At 44.5% G+C, this 26,875-nt stretch overlaps 2 protein-coding genes and 1 non-coding gene across 4 annotated transcripts in view; 2 read left to right on the plus strand and 1 right to left on the minus strand.

Annotated features, from left to right (window-relative positions):
• Positions 1–12,529: 12,529 nt before the first annotated feature.
• trnap-agg (transfer RNA proline (anticodon AGG)) lies at positions 12,530–12,603 on the minus strand. Its single transcript has one exon. It is a non-coding gene; the product is annotated as a tRNA-Pro (tRNA).
• A 2,119-nt stretch (positions 12,604–14,722) lies between these two features.
• LOC142895100 (sigma intracellular receptor 2-like) lies at positions 14,723–16,896 on the plus strand. Its single transcript, XM_076035871.1, has 3 exons — positions 14,723–14,901; positions 14,995–15,139; positions 16,069–16,896. The coding sequence occupies exons 1-3, from the start codon at positions 14,788–14,790 to the stop codon at positions 16,338–16,340; spliced, it is 531 nt and encodes a 176-aa protein (XP_075891986.1). The 5' UTR covers positions 14,723–14,787; the 3' UTR covers positions 16,341–16,896.
• A 2,744-nt stretch (positions 16,897–19,640) lies between these two features.
• The window catches only part of ulk2 (unc-51 like autophagy activating kinase 2), a 33,524-nt gene continuing 26,289 nt past the window's right edge, over positions 19,641–26,875 (plus strand). For both annotated transcript variants that reach the window (XM_076035880.1, XM_076035881.1), the window contains exons 1-3: positions 19,641–20,937; positions 24,988–25,080; positions 25,219–25,260. In XM_076035880.1, the coding sequence (XP_075891995.1) occupies positions 20,848–20,937; positions 24,988–25,080; positions 25,219–25,260 (225 nt within the window). In that variant the 5' untranslated portion in view covers positions 19,641–20,847. The remainder of the gene's footprint in view (positions 20,938–24,987; positions 25,081–25,218; positions 25,261–26,875) is intronic.

Genomic DNA, 26,875 nt, shown 5'->3' on the forward strand with positions numbered 1-26,875 from the left:
ACTGCTACTGGGCTATTATCCACCGACCACCGTGTTGCTGTTACTGGAAAAAGAAGCGAAAATGATGCACGTTGATGAAATGACGTTCTCCGCCAATAAATTCCACAGCCCCAAACGTCTTTTTCAAAGCCTGCAGTGAAGAGAAAGGTTGGTGATGAGCAAAGACAATTCCAGAGAAAGTGGGAGATGCAATATTTCTTTGTTGAGCACAGGGGCACCCCGATGTGTCTTATTTACACAGAGAAAGTTGTGGTGCACAAGGAATACAATTTGAAATGTCATTTCATGAGGAGTATGCAAAATATCTGGGAGATCAGAGAGCCAAACAGGCTGCAAATCTTAAAACATGTCTACTATTTTGTTTATTTATTATTATTATTTTTATTTATTTATTTTTAACTAAGCTTTTCTTGTGGAATACCCTATGCGGCCCAGCCTCACCCAGTCTCTGCCTCCAGCGGCCCCCAGGTAAATAGAGTTTCAGACCCCCGACGTATGTAAACTGCCTTCAGATGGCATTGCAGAACATTCGCAACCAGTTTAAATAAGTAGAAACAGCAGAAGTGCTGTTTGGAGGTTCTTTTGATTTGACTTCTCAAATCCAAAGATCCAAAAGTAGTGAACACCTCAAATTTATCAAAGCACCTCCAAGACAGACACCTGGACCTGTATAAAGAATTAAAATGTGTTGCATATACATAAATATATATATATATATATGTATATATATATATATACATGTATATATATATATATATATATATATATATATATATATATATATATATATATGTATGTATACATATATATATATATATATATATATATATATATATATATATATATATATATATATATATATATATATATATATATATATGTATACATACATATATATATGCAATATTTGTGTTGTCCTGTTAGCGCTAATCAACAGTAGGTTGCACATCCGCTCAATAGAGGAGGATACGGAAAAGATTCTTTGTTTGCGTGTGTGTAGCTTTTCCTTTATACATCTTGGTGTAGATATTACCAGAGAACTGTCTCTGATATTACCAGATATATAAAGTTTGAGTAGGTTGGCTTTAGGCCAGATGCATTGGTTAATATCTGAATAGAAACCAAAGATGATGGTATCAACTATGATGCTGTTGTACTAATCAATTTTACTTTATTGTGTACTTCTTTGGTTTCATTCTAAGATTAATTAAGATCGGAGTTATTTTAAAGGTCTTAAAGGGAAAAACAAAATAAAAAAATAATAATAACAAACCATGTCTCTTCCTCTTATATTTCTCTTTTAGCATCTGAGAGAACTTGAAGCTGAGAAGACTGGACCTGCAGCAAAACCTCAAGATAATTGCACAGTTTTTTCCAATTGGTTTGAAATGCCTTTTGTTTAAAACGTGTGATGTTTGGATCTATGTGTGACTATCGACTTTTCAAGTTCAGGCATCTGGAATATTTTCAGTGACATCATCCGCGTTATCTTTCAAGCAATGAAACGGGTGGATTGGGTTATGTGCAAAAGTGGTTCACCGCAATGCTTCTGATGTTTGATATCTTCCATAATTGCTCCAAAGAGGTGAAGACTGCAAAACATTGATATTACACATCATGCATTACAGTGTGACAGCTCCCACCTTTGATATCATAGTGCCTTCACAATGCTGCAGTCTGGTTTAGTTGCGAGACCTTGTACTTTCGATAGGACAGGCTGGGGTGCTGTAAATTTGCCTAACCCATGCAGCATTTCCAGTGACCCACTAACCCACATCATTGCAATTACTATCTGCTTCATAACATGATAAAACCTCAGCTGGCCTTTTTGTGAGATGAGTAGGAGTATGAATTGCGGGTGGGAATATGGATTATGTCCGCAAATTAGTGAATATATACAATATTTGTATTTGAAGTTTTACTTGACCGCTCCATCAAAATAAATGCCAGAGGGAAAGTAAATATGCTCTAGCTGTAGATGTAATGGATTAAAATCAAGGGTGCAAACATAACAAAGGACAGCCAATTAACTAGATCACTCTCATATTAATAGAACATACTTAGATATGTTTTGTGAATTTTTTTTTTTTTAAATAGCTTGTTTTGTTTTTATTTTAGAATAAAACAACAACTTGACTACTTTAGATTCAAGTTTGATGGCGCTTGAAAAATTACAAATTATGTATGTGAGCATCAGGGGTCATCAAAACTTACCACAAGAAACAAGAAGGCAAATGTAACCGCTGCTCCACTTTTTATCTCAGACACATTTTTGGGGATTTTTAAAGGATGTTTACCCCCTCCTATCGAAAGAGTGTGTTAGCGGGCCCGTCTGCAGGGTGAAAGTGATGTGTATAGTGCATCATGCAGCTAGAGAGCCGTTACATGTAGAGATGTGTGTGACTTCTCTCCCTCAGCACCTGCCGCTGATCAACCCACCCCTTGGGGTAAAGGAAGCCGAGTAAGTCTGAGTAAGTCTTCCGAGATCAGTAGCCACTCCTTCACCAAGACCACTCACCTTGCCTCCGCACGGCAACAAACAGTAACTGGAGTCCTGCGATTCCAGGCTGAAAGAGAGGGGATCGCTGGGCAGCAGTAGGCCCCACCATCTCGCCACTGCCCCACTGCCATGTGGGTGAACCCTGATAGGTACAGTGGCTAGAGGACTAAATCATGAAGTCAAATCTGCACCTGGGGACAGGCATAGGCGAGGTCCAAAAGACCGGACCACCGGCAGTCTCTTGCAATTTCAGCCAGGTGAAGGTCGTCATAGTTTCCCCATGCGGCTGGAGGTCAACCTTAATCTTAATCCCTTCCTTTGCGCGAGCTCCTTGCTCCACCTCCCAACCCCATTCCATTCCCATTCCCCTGTCAATCAAGTTCTGTGGTGATGTCCAAATCACCACAGAAGTCTGGATGGTATCTGGATGGTATGCCGCTATCGTCAGAGCATCCAAACGTCAAAAAACAAAGCATCAAAGAAATAAACATCTATCTACAGCATCATGCAATGTCTGAACACTGCTGGACAACATACCCAACAGGCCCACCATATTAAAGTCCCAGTGATTGTCACATGCCGAAGGATGTGAAATTTGTCCTCCGCATTCGACCCATCCCCTGAGGGAGCAGTGGGCAGCTGCAGTGCTGCACCCGGGAATGATTGGGTGATCTAAGCCCCCAATTCCAACCCTGAACACTGAGTGCCAAGCAGGGAGGCAATGGGTACCATTTTTACAGTCTTTGGTATGACTCGGCCAGGGATCGAACCCACAACCTACCAGTCTCAGGGCGGACACTCTACCACTAGACCACTGAGCTGGTATGTGACAGCGCTTGTGTACAACATCAATATTGCAGTCCTCGGCGAGACTAGACTACATGGGGAGGATTCCCTGACAGAGCTAGGTGTGGGATACACTTTCTTCTTGAAAGGGGCCATCCATGGAGTCGGCTTTGCCATGAAAACCCGACTACAGCAGAACACTCCAGAATCCCCCATTGGCATCAACGAAAGACTGATGACTTGCCGTATTCCCCTCGTAAAAGGTCAATCCACCACCCTTATCATTGCTTATGCACCAACTCTTGACGCCAACAACAACATCAAAGAGGACTTTTACTGGATGCTAGACACTATACAGAACACTCCGAAAACAAACAGGCTCATACTCATGGTATATTTCAAAGCTAGAGTGGGCACAGAACATCTGGTATGGAAAAGGGTCATTGGCTAGCATGGAGTGGGGAAAATGAACAGCAATGGACTGCGCCTCTTCTCCCTCTGTGCAGGACAACACCTGGTCATCACAAATACCATCTTCCAGATGAGGAACAGGCTCAAAACAACCTGGCAACATCCTTGCTCAAAACACTGGCACTTCCTGGACTATGTAATTGTCCGTCAAGACAGCAGAGAGGATGTTCTTACCACCCGAGTCATGCGTGGAGCCGAGTGTTAGACCGACCATGTCATGGTCAGATCCAAGCTCCACATGAACATTCAATCCTGTTGTCTAAAAACAGTCCATACCAGAAGACTTAACTGTGCATCTCTGAACAGTCTCACTACCTAAGCCAACCTCAGGCAGCTACTTGCAAGTGTGGCAAGGCGCAGTGGGCTCGGGCGGGCTTCGAACCTCCGACTCCCGGTTAATAGTCATGCGTACTAACCATTTGTCCAAAGGCCAAGTGGCCAGGGCGCAAGATCAATTGGAGGCATAGTGACAGGACCGTCAACTGTCACATCTCTACCCCTCTTTTCACAAGCACGTCCTCGTGCTCCGCACAGGCTGCCACATGTTAGGAATACATGGACCCACCCCTAGTGCTAAATGGATCCTGCCAATAATACCGGAATGTGGCAGGACGCAGAGGGCTCGGCCAGACTTCGTACACCAGGCTCCCACAGTAACCATTCATCCAAAGCGATATCACCTTGGCCATGTAGCCGGGGCGCGTGATCAATTGGAGGCATAGTGACAGGACTGTCAACTGTCACACAAGGAACCTCCACACAATCCCTGAAGATTGCAATGACTGGCTAACTCTGCGTCACACAATTTACACTGCAGCCTCAGAAGCACTTGGTCACACAAGAAAGCATCACTAAGACTGGTTTGATTCCAACGCGGTCGAAATACAGTCACTTTTTCGATCAAAACATCAAGCACATGAAGCTCTCCTCTCTTACCCGAGCTCCTCCACCCTGAAAGCCACTTTTGCGTCCACAAAAGCAGAGCCCCCACGTGCTCTCAGCATAGAAGACGCCTGGGGCCTCATGTATAAAAGGTCCAAACGCACAAAAACCTGTAGTACGTCCAGAACTTTTTTAAAAAGCCTCTGAAGTGGAGGGTTGGAAACAAGGGTGGATTCAAGTTTTTAGGAGAGGATAAAGGTTTAGACCCCCTCAAGCTGACTGAAGATATTAAAAACAAAATGGAATCCGTGCTGAATGCGAAAATGATGTTAAATGTAAATGTGCTAGTCTTGTGGAAGAGCGAAGCCCATAGAGAGAAGGCAAGGAAAGTTTGCCATTTGCTAAACAGACCCATTGAATGCTTCATGCTTGAAGGCTGTATGCAAATTGTAAAGGGAGTAATCTATGTTATCCCTGACATGAATGAAAGTACAATTGTTAGCAACCTGCAGGAAGCTGAGGTTGAGGCTGCACGGAGATTCACAGACGGGGTATACGGGGGTGCTGCTAACATTTAAGCAAGAAGTGAATAAAATGCCATTGAGAGTCTACTTGGGATTCATGAGCTTCCAGCTTCCAGGTGAAGGAATATAACCGCCCCCCACTGCAATGTCATAATTGTCAGCGTTCTGGGCATGCAGCAGCTGCTTGTAGAGGAGTCAGGAGGTGTGGAAAGTCTGAAGGTAACCATGAGTTTGCTCAGTGTGATCAGACATAAATAGAATACAAAAATAAAAAACAAATAAAAAAGATACATAAAGCACATGGGTGTATACCTACTAAGAAAACCCCAGCTGCAAGAATAAGTGTCCCATGGTGGAATAAGGACTGCGATAAGGCAGTCAGAGATAGAAATCGAGTCTATAGAGCACTGAGAAAGGGCAAAAACAGAAATGAACGTGATAGAGTACAAAAGGTTGAGAGCCAAGACAAGAAGAGTGATCAAGTCTGCAAAAAAGGAGTGTTGGAGGAAATACTGTGGAGGGTTAGGGGTGGACTCATCAGTGGGAAAAGTATGGGCTGCAGTTCACAGCATGCCAGAGGTTGTGAGGAAAAAGAGAATGCCAGTTTTAGGGGATGGAGGGGTGGTCGCTACAAGTGATGTAGAAAAGGCAAAGATGTGTGAGAGTAAGTTTAAGGATGTGCATAGTGTTAGGAATATTGGGGAGGAGGGTATAAGGGAAAGGAATGAGACATTCAGGCAGCACACATCCAAACTGAAAATAAATGATGATAATAGTGATGCTGTCAATTTGTTCTTCTCCATGACAGTTATAAACAGTATATGGAAGGGTGAATTCTCCCTGCAGCCTGGAGGCAAGCATTAGTGGTCCCAATTTTAAAACCAGGGAAAGATGCCGCAAAGGCAGGGTCGTACAGGCCAATTGCATTCACTACTACAGTGATATGTAAAATAATGGAGAGAATGGTGACTGAAACCTATCAAAACTGGAGAACGGCGGTTTACTCCGAAGCAAAGTGGGTTCCGTAGAGGTAGGAGCACCTTAGACCCAGTCCTCTCATTAGAGTCTGACATAAAGAAGGTCATGGTAAATCAAGAAGGACTGATGACAATGTTCTTGGATCCTGAAAAAGCCTATATGTTGTGGAAGGAGGGGGTAATTATAAAACTGTATGATACAGAAATTCAAAGACGCATGTTAAACTCATGCATTTTCAAATTCATTGATTCAGGAATTACTTAGTGTTACGGCCATGGGGGCCTTGGGTCCTCCCCTTTGCTGTGAACTGGTTGTGTGTGTCTCTTTCAGGTGTTGATGACTAACCAGGTGCACCTGGCCGGTGCACAGCCTATTTAGGACCGCCTCCCTCAGCACTATGGTTGGCACAAGTATGGGATGGCGGCGCGTGTACACGCAGCGGCTCAGCACTACTCGCACTGGATACTATTGTCAGTTTACTGGTTACTAAACTGTCTTCTGAGTGAGGCGTACAAACGACCTTATACCAGGTACAGCTGAAATGAACTACTTAGCATGCGAAATGGCTGCATTTTGGAGCCAACGAGCACCGGGTACGACATACCGACAGAGCTCATCAGATCACCGGAATCCCCATGGTGGATTACTCTCCCGATCGGGAGGCGACAGAGGCGGCGTCAGGATCGAAAGCAAAAGCGGGGCTGTCGAGCCGGAGTACGAGCTAGGCTAAGCAGACAACCGCATAAGCCCCCTTTACCGAGCCTCCTCGTCACGAATGCAAGATCACTTCCCAACAAGATCGAAGAGCTGGAACTCACCATATCAACACAGAAAAACATCCAGGACTGCTGTGTCATGGTGATCACAGAGACGTGGCTTACCCCAAATATCCCGGCTGAGGTTATCAAGCTATCGGGTCGTGCAAGCACACCGAGCCGACAGGACATCAGACTCCAGTAAGAGCAGAGGAGGGGGGCTCTGTGTTTATACAAACACCAAATGGTGCACAAATGCTGTCATAACGCACACTTACTGCTCGCCAGATGTGGAGTATTTAACAGTAAGATGTCGCCCCATTTATCTGCCACGAGAGTTCACAGTCATCATAATCACTGCTGTTTACATACCTCCCGATGCTAACACCAAATCAGCACTGGACTCCTTGCTAACTGCCATTAGCAAACAACAACGGGACCACTCTGATGGAGTCTATGTAATAGCAGGTGATTTCAACAAAGCTAACCTAAAGACTGTACTACCCAAATTCCACCAACATGTCCACTGCCCAACAAGAGGGAAAAACACACTTGACCATGTCTACAGCAACATTAAGCATGGGTTTAAAGCATCACCCCGACCACACCTGGGGCAGTCTGACCACATCTCACTGTTTCTGACTCCAGCATACAGACCACGCATCTGCACGACCAAACCAGCAACCAGAGTCATACAAGTGTGGCCAGAGGGGGCTTCTGAACAGCTACAGGACTGCTTCAGTGACACAGACTGGACTGTATTTGAGGATGACAACATCGACACCTACACCTCCTCTGTACTGTTTTACATCAGATGCTGCATGGACAACATCACCACCTCAAAACAGATCCGTGTCTTCCCTAACAACAAGCCGTGGATGACCAGGGACATCCGACTCCTGCTAAAGACACGCAACACAGCCTTCCGATCTGGTGACATGCAGCAGTATAGTGCTGCCAGGTCAAACCTGAGGAGGGGAATCAGGAATGCTAAAGCAGCCTACAGACAGAGAATTGAGGACCACTTCAGTAGCTCTGACCCCCGCCAGGCATGGCAGGGGATACGACACATCACCAGGCAAAGCAATAACAGCAGCAACTTGTCAAGCGGCAGTGTCTCAGAGGCGGAGCAGCTGAAACGGTTCTTCGCCCGCTTTGAGGTGGAGGACACAACTCCCATCGGTCCAACCCCAGACACCAGTAGTCAGGCCCTCGTGCTCCAGCCCAGAGACGTCATCCACACACTCCGCAGGATCAACACAAGGAAAGCAGCTGGTCCTGATGGTGTTCCAGGACGGGTCCTCGGAGACTGTGCTTCAGAGTTAGGTGAAGTATTTACTAATATCTTCAACCTCTCTCTATCGCAGTGCGCTGTCCCCACCTGCCTGAAGACATCCACCATAGTGCCAGTTCCTAAACAGGCTACAATAACCACCCGAAATGATTACAGGCCCATAGCACTGACACCTGTAATCATGAAGTGTTTCGAAAGACTGGTCCTTCAAAACATCAAAACTGCCTTGTCACCCACCCTGGATCCCCACCAATATGCATATAGAGCCAACAGGTCTACGGACGATGCCATCTCCATGACTCTCCACTCCGTCCTGCGCCATCTGGAACTGCAGGGGACCTACGCACGGTTACTATTTGTGGATTACAGCTCTGCATTTAACACTATCCTCCCAAGCAGACTGTTTTCCAAGATGTCCAACCTGGGGATACAGCCCAGCCTCTGCCTTTGGGTGAAGGACTTTTTAACACACAGACCACAAGCAGTCAGAATGGGCCAGCATCTCTCTACCACTCTGACACTCAGCACAGGAGCCCCACAGGGCTGCGTGCTGAGTCCTTTCCTCAACTCTCTGTACACACACGACTGCACTCCATCTCACACTACCAACAACATAGTGAAATTTGCAGACGACACAACCGTGGTGGGACTAATCACTAAAGGCAATGAGTCTGCCTACAGAGAGGAGGTTCAGAGGTTGACAGAGTGGTGCGCAGAGAACAACCTGAGCCTCAACATTAAAAGAAAACGAAAGAACTGATAATTGACTACAGGAAGAAACAGAAAACACACACTCCACTACTCATCAACGGGGAGAGGGTGGAGAAGGTGTCCAGCTTCAAATTCCTGGGAATACACATATCAGAGGACTTATCTTGGACAATAAACACCACAGCAATAGTCAAGAAAGCACAGCAGCGGCTATACTTTCTCCGCACACTCAGGAAAATCGATCTCTCAGAACATCACCTGTACTCCTTCTACCGTTGCTCCATTGAAAGCATCCTCACCTATGGCATCCTGTCCTGGTATGGTAGCAGTTCTGCTGCAGACAGAAAGGCACTGCAAAGGACTATAAAAACTGCCCAGAACATCATTAATCAACAGCTACCTACCTTGGACACCATCTACAACTCCAGATGCTTGCATGAAACACACCACATTCTCAAAGACTCGTTTCATCCTGCCAACCATCTATTTGAACTGTTACCCTCCGAAAAACGTTACAGGTCCATCAGAACACGCACCACGAGATTCATGAACAGTTTCTATCCCAAAGCCATTACCATACTCAACTCTGATCTGAAGACACATCACTGACAGCTGCACCACACAACAATATCTCATGTAATACTGCAATTTATCACCCTGTACCTGCACTCTGGCACCTTTTGCACCTTAGAAATGGAATACTAGAGGATGTTCTCTATGTATTGTTGTGTATTTTAGTGTCTTTTAATGAATTTTATTTATTATGTTGCCTTGTTTTATGATCCAGTATGTCAGTGCACTGAATTTCGTTGTATTTTATACAATGACAATAAAAATGTCTAATCTTTCTAATCTAATCTAATCTACTAGCTCTCTCTCTCTCTCTCTCTCTCTCTCTCTCGCCCCCCCTCTCCTGGCTTCCAGCTGCCTTGTTTTTGAGTTTTCATTATGCTTCTTTTGCTGCACACAGACAACACGCATTTGTATGATCCACTACATCCACTCACATACACACATTACTGACACAACACTGACTTTCACACATACATTTTTACTTTTTGATTTAATAAACTAGTTTATATCATTTTGGAAACTGTGTGCACATCTCCCCTTTTTTGTTGCGGCTTGAGAGCCGGTTGTAACGTTAAGAACAGGGAAATACAGGTGAGGGTGGGAGGGGCTGTATCTAGTGGCACAGGCATTGAAAACGGAACACCACAGGGGAACATTACTAGTCCAGTATAATTCAATGTCATTATAAATGACATTTTTAAAGATATTGGACCTGAATTTGGTCTCTCTTTGTTCACAGATAATGGAGCAGTGTGGAAAAGTGGGAGGAACATCAAGTATGTAACTTAAAGAATGCAAAGAGCAATAGATAAAAAAGCAGACTGGGGTAGCAGGTGGGGTTTTAGGATATCCGTAGAAAAAACAAAGTATGATGTGTTTGGTAACAAGAAAGCTGAATGTCAAGGTTTATCTACGTACGGAAAGGCAATTCAGAGGGTAAAAGTGTTTAAATTCCTGGGAGTGCTTTTGATGAAAGGCTCACATGGAAAAATCATATTGACAGTATAGTGGCTAAATGTGAAAAGCAAGTTAATGTGATGAGGTCTCTCTCTGGAAGCACTCGGGGTGCTGGCCAAGACACACATATAATTATATATAAAGCAATAACATCAAGACTATACTATGGATGTTTGAGCTATGGTACAGCAACTAAAACAACTCTAAAACAAACAGAGCAAAGGCATTGAGGGTGTGCTGGGGCCCTCCGCACCACCCCAATCCCAGCCTTACTTGTTGAAATGAAGAGGCTCCACTGGGGAGTCAAAGGATAAAATTGGCAATGCAATACATAAGTAAACTAAGGAGGTATAAAGGAGAGAACCAAGCAAAATCAGTCCTGGAGGATGCATGGGAGTATGGAGGAGGAAGTGTTAGGAAGGAGTGCTTCATTTTCAAGAAATGGAGGGGCTGGTGTTGGGGAGGTGGAGAGTTCCCCTATAGTGCACTGGCCAGTGGTGCCACCTTAAATAGACCTTAGCATACTGGAGTCAATCAAGACAAATGGAAGCACAACTTATAGTGACCTGGTTGCAAGCAGACTCCTGAAAAAGCTCCTGGCGATCTGTTTTAAAGACTATGGGGGAAGGCAAGCTGGGAGTCATGTCAGACCTGATGGTGGAGCTCTTGGTGCAGGTGTATAAAATTGAGAAGGCAGGAGGGGAAGTTGGGTTTCCCTGGGTGCCGGCTCATGTAGAGGTGGAGGGGAATGAGGTGGCAGATGGGCGGCTAAAGGGGCATTGAAAAGGGAGGTGGATGTGGAAATTGCTGTAGCAGTGTAAGAGTATAGAGCAGTTATCAGAAGAAGAATAACAGCAGAGTGGCAGGAGCAGTGGGGAAAGGTAAAGAAGGGGAGGTATTACTTTCGTATTCGGAACAGTGTTAAAAGGGGGCAGAGTTACTTGGGGTCAGGGGGAGGCATACAGTGACAATGACAAGGCTGAGACTGGGGCACTGTGGGCTGGCCTGGGACCTGTTCAAAACTGGAAGGCATCAAGACGGACTCTGTGAAGCGTGTAAGAAACAACAAACTGTGAAGAATGTCCTCATGGAGTGTAGCAAGTACACAAAAGAGCGAAAGATTATGTATAAAGCACATTAAAGAGCCTTTTGAGTCCCACCGGAAATCAACCAAGGGCTGTGAAAGCAGTCCTTCAGTTCATCGCAGCTGTAGGATTTATCTTGTAAAGATTGAAACTACGTGCAGTCTAGGTCTGACCTTTGGGAGGCAGCAATGTGCCGTTTAGTTGGAGAAAGTGCCTCTCTAATAAACAGGAAGTCCTGGGTTCAAATCCCAGCAGTGCCTTTTTAAATATTTAATAATATCAATTATAATAATAATTTAATAATAATTTTTCAATATGCAGACAAACCAAGAGCACAATCTTGACTTGTTTAATCTCAACAGCAGTCATTTGGGAAGACCATGGCTGTGTCTCAATTGGAGGGTCTGCATCCTTCGAAGGAAGCGTCATCCATCGGAAGGCTGGTCCTCCAAAGAAGGACGAACCCAAACCCGCCTCCCCGGTGACCACATGGGACGGTCTAGCCTTCGGCGTATTTCTTGGTTGCATCACCGCCGTTCCCTATTGCTGGCCAACCCCAGAAGTAATGTTTTTATAGCATCAAGCTAACCAGTGGTTCGCCACCCAACCATGCGCAGGATAGTAGCGGTGCATCCTTCAAATCGGCTAAAAATAGGGTGTATTTCAAGGGCACATTTGGAGCGTCCTTCGAATTTTGGTGAATTTTTGTGCAGTGCTATGGCGCAACTGGCCTTCAAATGCAGGCTTCGAAAGATGCAGACCCTGAATTGAGACACAATCCATGTGAAGGTGACTGTTGCTTTTGGCAAGAGTCTTGATTAGCACCATGGGACTGAACCCCTGTGAACGCTATCTGCATCTCAACTGTTTAGTCAAGGAGCAACACATCCTGACGTCAAATTGAAGACTCAATCCCTCTGTGACATCTGCTTTGCTCAATTTTGTCTTTGCTGACGATTATTACACAAGTTAAGTTTAGGCTAAACAATCAAGACTGCCTTCACATTTAAAAAAGGCACTGCTGGGATTTGAACCCAGGATCTTCTGGGTCCTAGACAGGCACTTTGACCAACTAAGCCACAGCACCTGGAGGCTATGAAAAATCTATCTGAAAAATTACTTCATGATTGATTACCACGAATCAAATAACATTTTTGGCCCCCATGCATACACTGTATGCACATACATAAATGTATGAAAATTTGTAGACATCTAGTGTGCAGCTAACTGAGTGCTTTAGAAGGGCTGTCACTCTTTCTGCTCTGACCACAGCTTGTTGACCACATCCTCTGCAACAGAAAGCAACACTTCTCAAAAGTCTCTCTCTTAGTCTTGGACAGGCAGTGATTAAATTGCACATAGACTTCAAAATTGTTTCCACCACAAGGGCAATGGATCATTTAACAATCATCTTCAAAGATTTCTGGGCCAGCAAAAGGTTTTACAATGTCAAACAGATTTTAGAGTTCAACAATTTAATTCATAATTATTTTCAGTTTTGTTGTCCTCGTGTAATATCACATTTCATGCTTTTGCCAAACAGCGAGTCCCACTGCGCTGGCACCCACCAGAGTACTTCAAGAACAACTTTTACAGCTTTAAAGGAGATGTTTGGGCATTTGGTGTTGTGCTGCGGGAGATGCAGACATTCGGTGAGTTGGTGGCTTCAGTTCTCAAAAGGCTACATATACTGTATGGAGGTTTCTTTGAAATCACTTAAAGAAAAAAAAAAGAGCTATTTGCATCTACAGTATTACCTATCATGCCTGGTATAATTGTTTCATTTTAAAATACACATGACATGTTAAAATGATTCCACTTTCAGGCACACTGCCATATCCAAATCTGGAGACCTCAGACGCTGTGGTGTATCACATCTGTATTGGGCATAAGAACACAAACCCTGAAGGATGCAGACCAGAAATGTGAGGAAACGATAAAAATAAATGAATAAATGAAAACACCCTGTTATCTGCGGTGCATCAACCAATGTAAAATCATTTTTGTTTTTCTGTGCAACTGTTGTTCTATAGATGGATTGGTGGATAGATAGGTGGTTGCTGCTTTTCGTAGACCTTTAAAGTTCTCACAAGTTCTAATGCTTAAATTAAATAACACAAAACCAACTCCCTCAATAACCAGTTTGAGCTGCATTGTTAAACGTATGTCATTCAGTGGGTTTCCATGAAATAACTGCAACTATGAACATTTTTTACTTGAAAATCTCAATTGTCTTATGCAACAACCTTCATATTAGGCAGAAATTTACCACTTCATGTGTTTTTGAAAAATAAACATTTTGTTTCCATTATTGTGACATATTTTTTCTCTGTCTTTTTATAGGTCTACGTGGATGTTCTGAGTCCACAGGTTTTGGTTAAAGATGCTTCAGAATATCATGGAACTGAATGTCCCCCGGCAGCCAGTGCTTTGATGGAAAATATGAATGCAATTTAAAAGCCAAGAAATCAAATTTGTTATTGAAAGTTATTGAAATCAGTTCATGGTATGTCACATATTACCCATATAAATTACTGTGTAACTTATCCTTTAAAGTGGTATTGCACATTAATCACATGTGACAATAAATAAGCAAGAAGAAAAAATGATGATGAATGTATTTTTATATTTTATTATATAATCCTTCAATTGCGTAAATAAATAATCTGTCATGTAATTCAGGTGTTGTATCTCTTTAACTTCTGCAGAGATAGCAGTTATCTATTTTTCAATAACTTCTGGTATCTCAATGCCACACATAGTCAAATAACGAGAGTATAAAGATCAGTTGTTAGGCACACATTATATAATTTTAGCACACCTGAAACAACCATCATCAAAATAGATTTAAAAAAAAAAGAGAGAAATCTGATTCACATACACGCCTTCATTTTGTAATTCTACGACCCAAGATTTAAAGTGACGAGCGGGACCAACAGAAAATTAGCACCACATTTAGAGTGTTTAGAGTGTGCCTGAATGTCTCAAACTAATAGTTGTGACGCTGTAATGTATTCAACTTGTGCATTGTGTATATAAACATCTGTTACAGTCATACAACTAAAATATTCCGACAATTTAATGGAACAATTGAACGCTGCATCTACAGTTTTTCCCCATGCGGGATAAGGCCATGGGGAACGCCCCCCCTCGCCCTCTGTCAGCCAATAGGATTGATCTTCGAACCTCGCGTCAGACCAAGCCCACCGGGTGAACCTTACCTCACCCGCTCCCGACTGTCTGCTGCTGCGGTCTTCTCGATCGAGCAACCATGTATACCCGAGTATTAGAAATCATATTTTTTCTCTACTTTGCATCTCATATTCCGATCACACTATTGATCGACTTACAGGCGCTGCTTCCTGCACACGTGTACCCGCAGACGGTGAGTGCCAGTGTTTAGAGAAGTGGACTCGAGTTCCACGTCAAGTTGCCGTGTGCGCGCGGGTTTTTGTGGTGACAGTTTTCCTTGCGGCAGCTGAGAGATGTCCTGGAGTGGTACTCGGCCGACTTCAAGGACCCCATGGTGACGGAGCCTCCCGAGTGGTTCAAATCCTTTGTTTTCTGCGAGGCCCTGCTCCAGTTGCCTTTCTTCCCCATTGCTGCTTATGCTTTCTTCAAAGGTCAGTCGGCTTCCACCTCCACCACTGCTTTACGCTCTGCTGTCGGTTGAAATGAACTTTGGGAACTTTAGTAAGTCTCAAGTCTGTGGGAGAAAAAAAAAATATGGCTCGTCGGACTGAGTGAGCGCTGCGGAAGAAAGTGCGAACCTGACCTCTGCTGGATGTCTGCAGTCATTACACTGGGGAAGAAAAATACACGAGTTCACTTGCACTTAGTACATAAGGTGCTTGGGTGATTAAAAAATGTATTTTTAAAAAAAAAATTTTTTAGGAGAATGCAACAAAATCATTATTTAAAAAAAAATAAATCACAAAAGCAAACAGTTACATCGAGTAAGTCAATCAGTGGGTGACGGTTCCAGTTGGCATTTGATGGAGGAAATAATAGAATAATTCTGAACAATAAAATAATTTGCTCTTGATTTAGGACTTAGGGTGGACAATAAAGCAGCCATGCCAGTTGTTCGGACTTCAATTTGAAAAAATGTTCAACCCTTTTACAATTTTGAGCTCCCAGAGAAATAACTTTTTCCCTACTATTGCTGAATGATAGCACTCCAATACATGTTGGGAACTTTGTCTGACCACCTGAGTGAAGCGTTTTTATTCAGTTGTGAATCAATAATAAAATTAGGCCGTACTTTTAAATCCTGGGGGAGAAAATACCACACGCTATGCAGCAGATAAATATCTTATTATTTGCACTGCATTAATTTGCTTGTGTGTCACTGCATCTAATAAAAGACATTATTCTGCTGTATGTTGTTCTGCCTAACCAGCACCCATACAAATGTGTTGTTTGAGTGAACAAAATCTGTTCTTCCCTCCTCCATTCCTGTAAGACTGAGCAACAGCAACTATTGTAACTGGCCCTAGGTCAGAAAATACAAATCTCTTTCAGCCTTTTGACTGACCATGTTGCCTCACAGGTGGCTGTAAGTGGATTCGGACGCCTGCCATTGTGTATTCTGTCCACGTGGCCACCACGCTGGTGCCCATCCTGGGCCACATCATGTTCCATGAGTTCCCAGTGACGCCCCGACCTGGTCCCCAGACACAGCAGGAGCGCTTGCTGCTGCTCTCCATCTATGCTCCCTACCTGCTGGTTCCTTTGCTGATACTCTTCACTATGCTGCTGTCCCCCACTTACAACTCCAACAGTGGGAACTCGTCAGCCAGCTCCAAGAAGAAGAGGAAGTGACACAGAAGCTGGCTTTGTTGTCACTTTAGCGCGTGAATTTGAATGATTGAGTCCGCAATTTGTACCTATTGGAGAGGCTACTTAACTTAGCATTTTAAACTTCCAGACAAAAGCGTTTGCTCTTTTACAGCAGAATTGGCTGCTGTAAAAGATTAGATTAAAAAGTGGCACTACATTCTCTTTTCCTGCATATGCTGTTGCATGTGAATCTCCTCCTGCCGTTGCCTTTGGAACTGCCAGCCTGTGTCCTCCTCTTCACGTCACGGTGCTACTGAACAACAATCGCGAACAACTGCAAATGAACAGCTTCCGATGCTAATGCTAACATGCCTGCTAAACTTCCGGTCGACAAAATTGTAATATTCTGGAAAGCAAAAAAACAAAAATGAAATACCAAAAGTCATCCTCTCCCTCACAGTACAGCACAGTTCACTCATTTCATCTCTTGATTTTATCCTCAATTGGCCACACTTGTGCTCTATCCACTCTATCCTTGTGCATAGTGCTTGTTTGTGTTGTTGTACATGCTCGACAATATTACATCATCTACCTGAAATATCTTGCTTCCAGACACTTTTCAATGCATGGAAGTGTTTTAATGCAGGGACAAGCACTTTTAATGTTGTCATGATAGTAAAGACATATTTGGTGAATATTCTTTTGACTTTCGTTTTATTTTTAAATCACACAAATATCTGTACTACTGTCCTTTTTGGGCCTTTATGTGTGCAGGATGCATGCTGTCTTTGAGCCTGCATGGATTCACTCCACGTCCTCCCAACAGTCCAGAGTCGTGTTCATGGGAGTTAATTGCCTGTAAGTGTGGATGGTTGTTTGTCTGTGTTTCACCCTGTGATAAACTGGTGACCTGTCCAGACTGTTTTCACCCAAACATAGCTAGGACAGGCTTTAGCAACTCTGAATATTTGGGTGGACGATATGCAAACGGGTAGATGGGAGCAAAAACAATTACTAAAAATGTCAAATTAAAGTTATATTCAAATTTAATCAAAAAGATGCTGGCAGTCTAAGCTACGGAAGTGGCCGGACAACAAGAAATAGTATAAACCACAGACTGGATGTCAAAGTGTGTGGGTGTGTGTGTGTGTGTCCCCGCAGCATCGCAGTTTCAGTTCTTAAAAGTTGTTGTCCTGCTGTCGCCCCCAGTGGATGATTCATCAGCAGCAACGAGGGGTGGGGGTGTGCTGCGTGATGTTCTGGTGACAAGCTGTTCTTGAATGTCAGCAAAACAACCGAACATACTGTCTCACCAGAACAAACAACCTGAGGTCCTTGTGCAAATAAAGGAAAAAAAAGAAAGAAAAAAGAAGAGTTTGGTAAAGGGTAGACTGTCACCGGGGGGGGGGGGGCTTTCCTGAAGCTTCCGCTGATGACACGCACATGGGCACCTCAGACTATATATACTGGCAAACTTGAGTTTTGCATTACCAGAACGAGAACAGTACTGAGTGTTCAGCCAACCACTGTTAAAATGTCAGCCTGTTCATTCGGGGACTTTGCCACAGTACACGTATGAAACGGAAGCAGCAGGTGTTGATTTAACCTAGTTGAACTTTTAGAGGCTAAATGGGGTTTGTTTTGGATCAAGATCTTAGAACTCTACCTCGTACTTACGTAATTTTCCTGTGTTTGACCGCCCGTCGTCGGTTCAAAGTCCACCACGTTTTCAGTGACATCATCCGCGTTATCTTTCAAGCACTGAAACGGGTCCATTGGGTTATGTGCAAAAGTGGTTCACCGCAATGCTTCTGATGTTTGATATCTTCCATAATTGCTCCAAAGAGGTGAAGACTGCAAAACATTGACATTACACATCATGCATTACAGTGTGACAGCTCCCACCTTTGATATCATAGTGCCCTCACATTGCTGCAGTCAGGTGTTTAGTTGTCACAAAGGAAATAATGTTGCATTATTTCTGTGGTAAACTACACACATGGAAATTTTATTGGCTTCTCAGTGTTGTGCAACAAGCGAGACCTTGTACTTTAGATAGGACAGGCTGGGGTGCTGTAAACCGTCCCTAACCCGTGCAGTGTTTCCAGTGACCACACGTCATCACTGAAATTACTATCTTCTTCATAACATGATAAAACCCCACCGGTCTCGTTGTGAGAAGAGAGGTTCAAGGACATGCAAAATTTGGAGGGAGTTGCGCTTGAGTCCAGAGTACTTGGTAGTCATTAGGAGTATGCATTGCCGGTGGGAGTATGGAGTATGTTTGCAAATGAGTAAATATATACAATATTTGTGTTTGAAGTTTTACTTGACCTCTCTATCAAAATCAGCGCCAGAGGGAAAGTAAAGACGCTCTAGCTGTAGATGCAAATGATTACAATCAAGGGTGCAAACATAACAGACAAATGTATGTGTCATTAACTAGATCACTCTCTTACTGATAGAATGTGTGTGTGTGTGTGTGTGTGTGTGTGTGTGTGTGAAAACTCGACTACTTTAGATTCAAGTTTGATGGCGCTTGAAAACTATTACAAATCATGCATGTGAGCACCAGGGGGCGTCAGAACTTACCACAATGCTACGGGGCACAAGAAGGCAAATGTAACCGCCGCTCCACTTTTCCCTCACACATTTTTTTGGGGGGGATTTATTTTATTTTATTTATTTATTTTTAAAGTATGTTTGCCCCCTCCTATCAAAAGAGTCAATGCTCCCCGGCGTGACCAAAGATTTTACCTTGTCATCACGGCACCACAGTCTGAATTGACATATGATATGTCAATTTTCTGTCTATTTTTCAGATAATATTTGTTGCATGACCCAGCTTCAGATCATTGTATTATTAGGCAATAATACTGGAGTGTGGCGTGGCCCCCATTTCCCATTTAATCCTCGCTAAAAACACAAAACAAAAAAACAAACACAAAAACAATTTCTTAATGCAGTAGTAAATGTCTAAAACATATAACACAATGTCGGTATTTTAATACCTTCATGTATTATGTAACCAAATAAACCATCTAAAAACGTTCATATATGCTTAATTTCTGGAACCTTGACCTGCCAATCGTTCTTAAGCTAAGAAGATAAAGACATTATTCTCGACGCACTTAGCAAATTTGACAACCACGGTTGCTGAGAAGAATTATTGGTGTTTTATGAAATACACTTTAGTATTATTATTCCCAAAATGAAAAAAAAATTAAGCTTGTAAAAGCATTCGCAAAGCTTCAAGCAGTCGAACTAACCCTCACAGCGGAAGAAAACGGTTAAGTGCCGCATGCGCGGAAGGATCGCGTATAAATGCGGACTGTGGCCCTCGATTCCATTATTGTTCAAGTCGCAGCGCAGACTGACGGACTGTCGCAGTCCACTGAAGTGACAGGGCTGTACAGTCATTTTAAAATCGTGTATTTGATACTAGCTCCTGAGCTTATTCTAGTTCGGCGTGGAAGTACGATTATTGACGTGGACAAGTCGCTCCGGATGCTAACGTTAGCTGTCCCGTTGTGAGCCGCCGACGACGGAAGGAACAACAAAGTGCGCTTTAATGTTTCACGGGATGAAATAAATGTCCGCCCGTGGGACAGGGAGAGATTCAAGAGGACAGAGACGGCTCGAGTCTCTCGGACGTCTCGTCGAGGAGGACACAAGGACCCACACCCTCAGAGAAACCAACAGTATTGCCATTTTCCGTTGCACCCATCAGTTTTTTGATTATTTTTTTTTATGCTAACGCTGGCGCACGGACCGTTGTCGCTGATGCTCGCTAGCTTCACAGACTACCATCATAAGTGTCTTTGTTTTATATAGAACCGAGTCGAGCCTCTTTACAGTGTCAGTGCCAAAACCGCCTCAACATCATTTCCCACCGAATGCAGTAGCTCATGTTTGCAGCGACCCAGCAGGCAGGCGCAGCAGCAGCAGCAGCAGCGATGACGCTAGGTGTAGCCACAGGGTTATGTCACTGTCAGGCTAGCAGATAGCTCGCCGTCTTGCAGCTGTTTTGCAGCCCCCCCTTTTTTTGCACGCGTGTGCCCTGCGCGGTCGTCATCATGTAGACTGTCCCACAGAAAAAGGGGCGAGGTGACAGGCCACTTACACAGTTTGGGGGATGCAGAGCAAGGTCTATCGTGGCTATCCAACTGGGTCAAGAGACTTGACAGCTGCCAGTGATACAGTCTAGCTCGGGATTGTGTGTTTTCTTTTTTTATACCCTCCTCCTCCTCCTTTCGTTCATGTTATTAAGATCCGTCTGTCTAGCCTAGTTAGAGGGCACGCGAGTGCACCTTGTCCCCGATGGCGAGCCCAGATTCATGCGCCGCAGCACGTATGGAAAGTCGTCCAGTAGAGCCGCGGCCCCACCAGGACTGAGTGGGTTTGGGTTTTGGAACTGTGGGACTGTGTCCGCCTGAGGAAGGAGGACGGGCGGACGAACGGGACATTTGAGGCCACCGAGCATCGTTTGTGAGCATCATCATCATCATCATCATCATCGTCAGCATCAGCAGCAGCAGAACCATTCGCGATGGAGACGGTGGGAGACTTCGAGTACAGCAGGAAGGACCTGGTGGGACACGGTGCGTTCGCCGTGGTCTTCAAGGGACGACACAGGAAGGTAAATACATACGCTCTCTTCTACTGCTGCAGAATTAGAATTTTTATTTTTTATTTTTTATTTTTTTTAAGGGTGACCACAAGCAGCAGGCAGCTCCGTGTGAAAATCTGGGTCAGTCACTGACTGTGAATAATGCAGATCTGCAGCAGTGTGTGGGCTGCTACCACATTCCTGCACCCTGTTTGTTTTTTATGATGCACACTGTTTGTTTGTTTTTTATGATGCATGCTCTAACAGGTGATTTTTTTATTTTTTTTTATTTTTTAAATGACCGTCATTCCATGAGCTGCACAGCTGCAGAAATATATTTATCGTCTGGTTCATTCATGAAAGCGATGAGTCAGGCGCCAGTGAATGACTGGCTGACGTACGGGAGGGAGGGAGGGAGAGGAGGACGGGGGGGGGGGGTGCAGTGTTTTTCCCTTTGCCTTTTTAAGGATGCGAGGCCTCCCTTACGTAAGTGCCGTGCGAGCCGTTTGGGTGATTGGCGCGGCTACGGACGCACCGGAAGCCCGAGAGCCCTTCCATCCCTGCCGCTGAGCCGGGGTGTGGTTGGAGTGTCACCACAGGAGACCCGCTGGGGAGGCTGCTTCGCTGTGTGTACGAGCATGGCGCAGGAGGAGATGACATCATGTTAACGCTCCCATTAGTGTCGGTGTGAAACAGATGGCCACGATCCGCAGATTCCTCAATGGAAGCCTGAGGAAATTGCGAGTGTCCTCAAAATCCCGAGCCGCGCAGCCACCAGGTCGTCTGCTACATCCTCTGACCACCACCACCACCACCAGTCAGGGGCCACTCAATAAGCGTTGAAAAGAAACGGCTCATGTGATCTCCCCCCCCCCCCTTAGACCCTGTCATCTTCTTTATATTTGGACTTTTTATAGTTTCTATAAGTGGATTATTTCCACCACAGAGGCCTTGTGAGGTTGGAGCAATTCAGAGCCACCGGTTTGCAACAGAGATGTGCCGTCATACCATAATAACATGAGACGAGAGCACCAAGAAAGCCTGTTTTGATTTTTTTTTTTTAAATTCTAGTAGACAAAACATGCTACTTTGCGTCCTGGTGGTCAGCCACCCTCAGCTGAATCACTCTGTGTTTCTTTTGCACATGTCTGAAATGTTTTCCAAGTGAACAACAGTAATTAAAAGCTAGTACTATTGGTTTAGTATTCCTTCAACTTGGCGAAAAGTTGAGTTTCTCTTTACGCAATATGAAAAGGCTACGGTGCCGTGGTTTTGAAACCCGCTACATTAATAATTACCTTTGCTGATAACTTTTACCAACTGAAGTTTCACAGACAAACAACTTTAGGAATTCACTTTTTATCTCCGACTCCCTAGAATATGAACTGTGATTAAACACGCTCTTCTCACCCCCCCCCCCCCCCCACACACACACACACACACACAATTCTCTGCTTTGCTGTCATCATTTTGACCTTTAATTTACAATTCTGAAACGTGTGCCTGCTTGGAAAAGAAAGAACACAACGTAATGAACCGCCTTCCCCTCCTAGCTTGTCCTGTTATTTAAAATATGACTCACCTTGAAGTTGGAGATTATTACGCAGGATGAAAGGGTGTGTTTTTGAAATAACAAGGCAAACTGTTAGCAATTTCTTTGCGCCTTCCCACATGTAGTGCTGCAAGGTGGAATCCAATGTATTGCCCTGTATGAAATGACATCCACTGTTAGTTTGTTGCTTTAAAGAGTTGTGTTGCGTGTGCTTTTCACTGTGGTTTCACGCCGGGCTGAAGCGTTGCAAAGACTAAAAATAACCTCCGAGGATATTAAATGATGCCCTCCCCCTCCTCTCGGTTGTCTCGCGCTGTCCTGCTGCCCTCGTCTCTCCTCTGCCGGCCGATCATAACACCCGAGGACGAGTGACGCTAATCCTCCTGCCAGTCACGCGTGCGTCTATAATCGGCTGTGATTCGGGCGTGACATCACACGACGCATTTTGGAAAATGCAACCTCACCCCCCCCGGTGCCTTTGCGGCGTGACCCTGAGCTTGAGGAGAAGCGGCGGCTCTGGACTCACTGGCCTGCAAGACCCATCCTGCCCCTGTCCCATTGAACCACTAGCTTAGCTATGCGGCCCGTTGAGCTTTGTAACCCGGCCCGGCCCGGCCCGCTGAACTTTAAGCAATAATCCTAATAGTAAGTCATAGAATAGCTGTATTCATCTATTATTTCAGTGTCTTAAAAGCCATTTCAATAAAGAGCTCTCAACACCATGGAGCTTCAAAACACACAGATATTGTTGGACATTAAAGCACATGCTTTCTACACATCCCATGATATATTTAGGTGGGTCACCGAAACACTCCGTCTATCTGCTGCCCTGGCCTGTCTGTCAAATTTTAGCACCCATTGTGGCTCCACCAGTCACAAAGTTTGCCCACCCCTGCTTTAGCTCGTCCGGTTTTACCGTCCAGCGTGCCCAGACCTCCTGCTCCGCCCCGAGCTCCGCCCCCAGCTGTACATGACAGGCTGGGCTGGCTCCCTTTTTTTTTTTTCGTCCCTCAGGGAATTGTGTCGTCAGCTCACTCACACTTGGCTGGCCGGGCTGGACAGGCCGGGGAGGTGTGGATGGATGCAGCTCAGTTGGCAATGTATTCGCAGACTGAAGCGGACCCACTGCACACTGTCGCTTTTCCAGCTTAATGTCATTTTGTCACTGGAATTTTATTTTTATTTTATGATTTACCCCTCCTGGGGTTTTTTATGTGCGTGTCGCACCCCCAAGTGTTTGCATGTGCAGCACATGTTGCGAAAGTGCCTGAATGCACTTGAGTGTGTAAAATACAGGGAAGTCCGGGCCGGTTGGATCCCCCCCTGATCAACCCATGGTGGCCCCTGACAGCCTCAAAGCAATATTAAATGGGGTCTCATATTTTTTTATTTTTTTTCAAAAAAGGGAAGCAAAAACATTTCCGCTGGCAGAAGAATGGAGAACAGGTGCTGTGACTTTGGTTATTATAGGCCTCCTGCATGTGAAGGAAATGTAGAATAGTACCGAGTGAAAAATCCCAGATATTGACGGCTATTTCGCACACTGACGCATGTGATCCTCAGAAGAAGTCTTTTTCAATACCAGCTTCAGGAGCTCATCTGGAAACATTATCTTAGGCCGGGGGGGGCAGTGCCCTTCATCTCGCTCTCTCTCTCGCGCTTTCTTTTGGTGCAAGTAGGCCGAGTGAGTCCCATTAGAACTGTCACCCGAGCGCCTTGTCATTCAGCAGATCATTCAGTGTGCAAAAGGCCGGAATAAGTGGCAGATAGTCCCGCAAACTGACCCGGGTCCTCTGGCCGGCCCGCTGTGCATAATGATGATGCATGTCGGCCAGTTGATACTGCTGTGTGCTTTACCGCTCGTGCGCTTTGTTTTGCGTCTATGGTCTGGGAGTCTTTAAATGCAACGTTCCTATTCCTAAATCCATCCTTTAGGGGAAACTATTCGCAATATGTGTGTAAAAATACTTTGGCTGAAAAAAGACCTCTTGTGGAAGGAATAACATGGGGCGTCGAACTACATTACCAGAGTACGGGTTCTTGAGGTGACTGAAAACAAATGATGTGCACACAAGCATTTTATTGTGAACTTCATTTCACACAATTGTTTTATTTTTTGCGCAGCAGAGATGCTCTCTCTTGTCTAAACTGTCGCCAGTCAGACACAGGAGAGTAGATTCAGCATTAAAGTACCAGCAGCTATTAAACTAGTCAGCTGTCTCCTGGTGTGTAGTGTACACACAACATGATCTGCACGCCACATGAGTCACCGCCTCTATCTGACTAGAACCTTGAGGGAAGATGTGACCCAAATTTCTTAATGCAGCTCTGCGCTGTCCTGCAGGTCGCAGTGGGTGAATATGGCGGTGGAAATGTGTCGTCCTTTATTTGCCAGAACAAATGTTCTCCGTGTGTTTTTTTTTTCTTTCTCAAAAGTGACATTTTAGATTTGCCAGTCAACAGACTGAAGTTGTGAACGTTTTGCTGATCTGTTTTCAACCTCTGGTCCGTGTCCTCCTGCTGTGCAGAAGACAGACTGGGAGGTGGCCATCAAGAGCATCAACAAGAAGAACCTGTCCAAGTCTCAGATCCTTCTTGGCAAGGAGATCAAAATCCTCAAGGTGAGCTCCGCTCATGCCTCACAGACCAAGCAAGACATTATCAGAATAGTCTGTATTTGACGGTGATTTGGCGAAAGCCGTGCGTTTTTCCCCTGCTGATGCATTTTCTTTTTTTTTCTTCTCTCTGTTTTTCATCAGGAGCTGCAGCATGAAAACATTGTGGCGCTTTATGATGTCCAAGTAAGTCCAAACTCACTTTAGCTTTCAAATCTGATATTTAACAGTCAGATTGAAAACATTCAACCCAAAGTTAATTATTTCTTCTTTAATTTAACGTCAGCTCCAGCTATATTGTGTCAGCCAGGGTCACATGAGGTCTGGCACCGGGCTCAGTCGAGTGTTATAGTTTCGACCTCACTTGTCAAATTGGGCTGGCTTATCAGCAGCATATGATTATTACAGCAAGCTGATTACTATACAGATAACTTGAATTAACTCTATTTTTATCCTAAAATTACTGCGGCTGATTGCAACAATGGGAGCTTCCAGAAGTCGACGTCTTCTATTTAAATTGAAAGAAATTGCATTTCCATGGTCAAATGTATTGGTCTTTTTTTTGCATTCGCTCAGCCACATTAAATCAAGCATTGTTATTTTATTTTTTTTTCCAATTGGCAGTGCTTTCAGGAAATGAGCACCGTTTATGTGTGTTCAGCTGTTAATGAGCAACATACTGAATTGAATTGCTTAATCTAGGGGACTTTCCTGTAATAACTGTTCACTCATCTCGGTGCCTGGTATTGAGAGCAGGCCCCTATAAACAAAAAAAAAAAAAAAAAAAAAGCTGCCCTTGTAACAACTGCAGCCTGTGACTCTGCGAAAAAGCAGCAATTTCCTGCGTGGCCGAGAATAGATTGTACAAGGACTCACCCAAACAAAACACTCGTAAGGTGATGGCCGATGGAAAGGATGCAAAGTATGATTCGAGGGTGCGAGAAGTGCTTTGTGTTCAAGTCTGAAAGGACACATTGTGAGCGCACCACACAGTGGGTGATCTGTATTTACACGCTGAATAAACACAGGGGTTAAATTCAATTAGCCTTCCTTGGCGGAGCCTCATCAGCTAATAGACCCCCGGAACGTATGCCTGGTACGATGGCCTCCTCCAGTTGGACCGAAGAGCGGCTTTCGCAAATTTCTTGTCCTTATTTTAATGAAACTGACTCATTGAACACTTTGTGTCACGACATCCACAAAGGGCTGCAAAGGTGCTTGCCGAAAGCAGAGGCTGTTTGGATGATGAAGCAACTCTTCCCACGCGGAGAAGCCACTTCCTGTGTCGGTGGAAGCCTCTGGCATTCCACCTGCCTTCTCACTCCTCCACCCACAGCCCCCCCCACCCCCTCGCCCCTCTCCCTCCCCTCTGCTTATGTAATCATCTGATCTAGAGTAAAGTGACTGAGGATCCCAGTGAGGAGTTTGAGACTTGCGTTGCTGCAGGTTTTTTATTTTAGCATCTTTGGCTGGTGAAGGAACAGGCCACTAGGGGCAGCGTGACTGATGCTGGTAGTGAGTTCCTGAACCAGACAAGAGCGACGTCACAGACTCCACCGTTTGTTTTTATGCTTCCTCACTTCCTCGAGGCTCAGCGTGTCAATTATGTGGTTTCAGTCAGTTTGTGCGTTTTTTTTTTTTCTTTTTTCGAGCTGCACTCGGTGGTCAGCTTGGCTTTTGCTGCCAGGAACATCCACTGGGTGGGTCCCGGCTAAGCTGTCTGCTGTAGTGCGCCAAGTGTATGTAATGTCTGCGAATATTCAACCCTCTTGTTGTTGTTTTTTTCCTACCGTCTTGCAAC

This window comes from Nelusetta ayraudi, unplaced genomic scaffold (assembly GCF_046127955.1).
Source record: "Nelusetta ayraudi isolate G7.1 ecotype Tasmania unplaced genomic scaffold, CSIRO-AGI_Nayr_v1 ptg000048l, whole genome shotgun sequence".
Taxonomy (NCBI): Eukaryota; Metazoa; Chordata; class Actinopteri; order Tetraodontiformes; family Monacanthidae; genus Nelusetta; species Nelusetta ayraudi.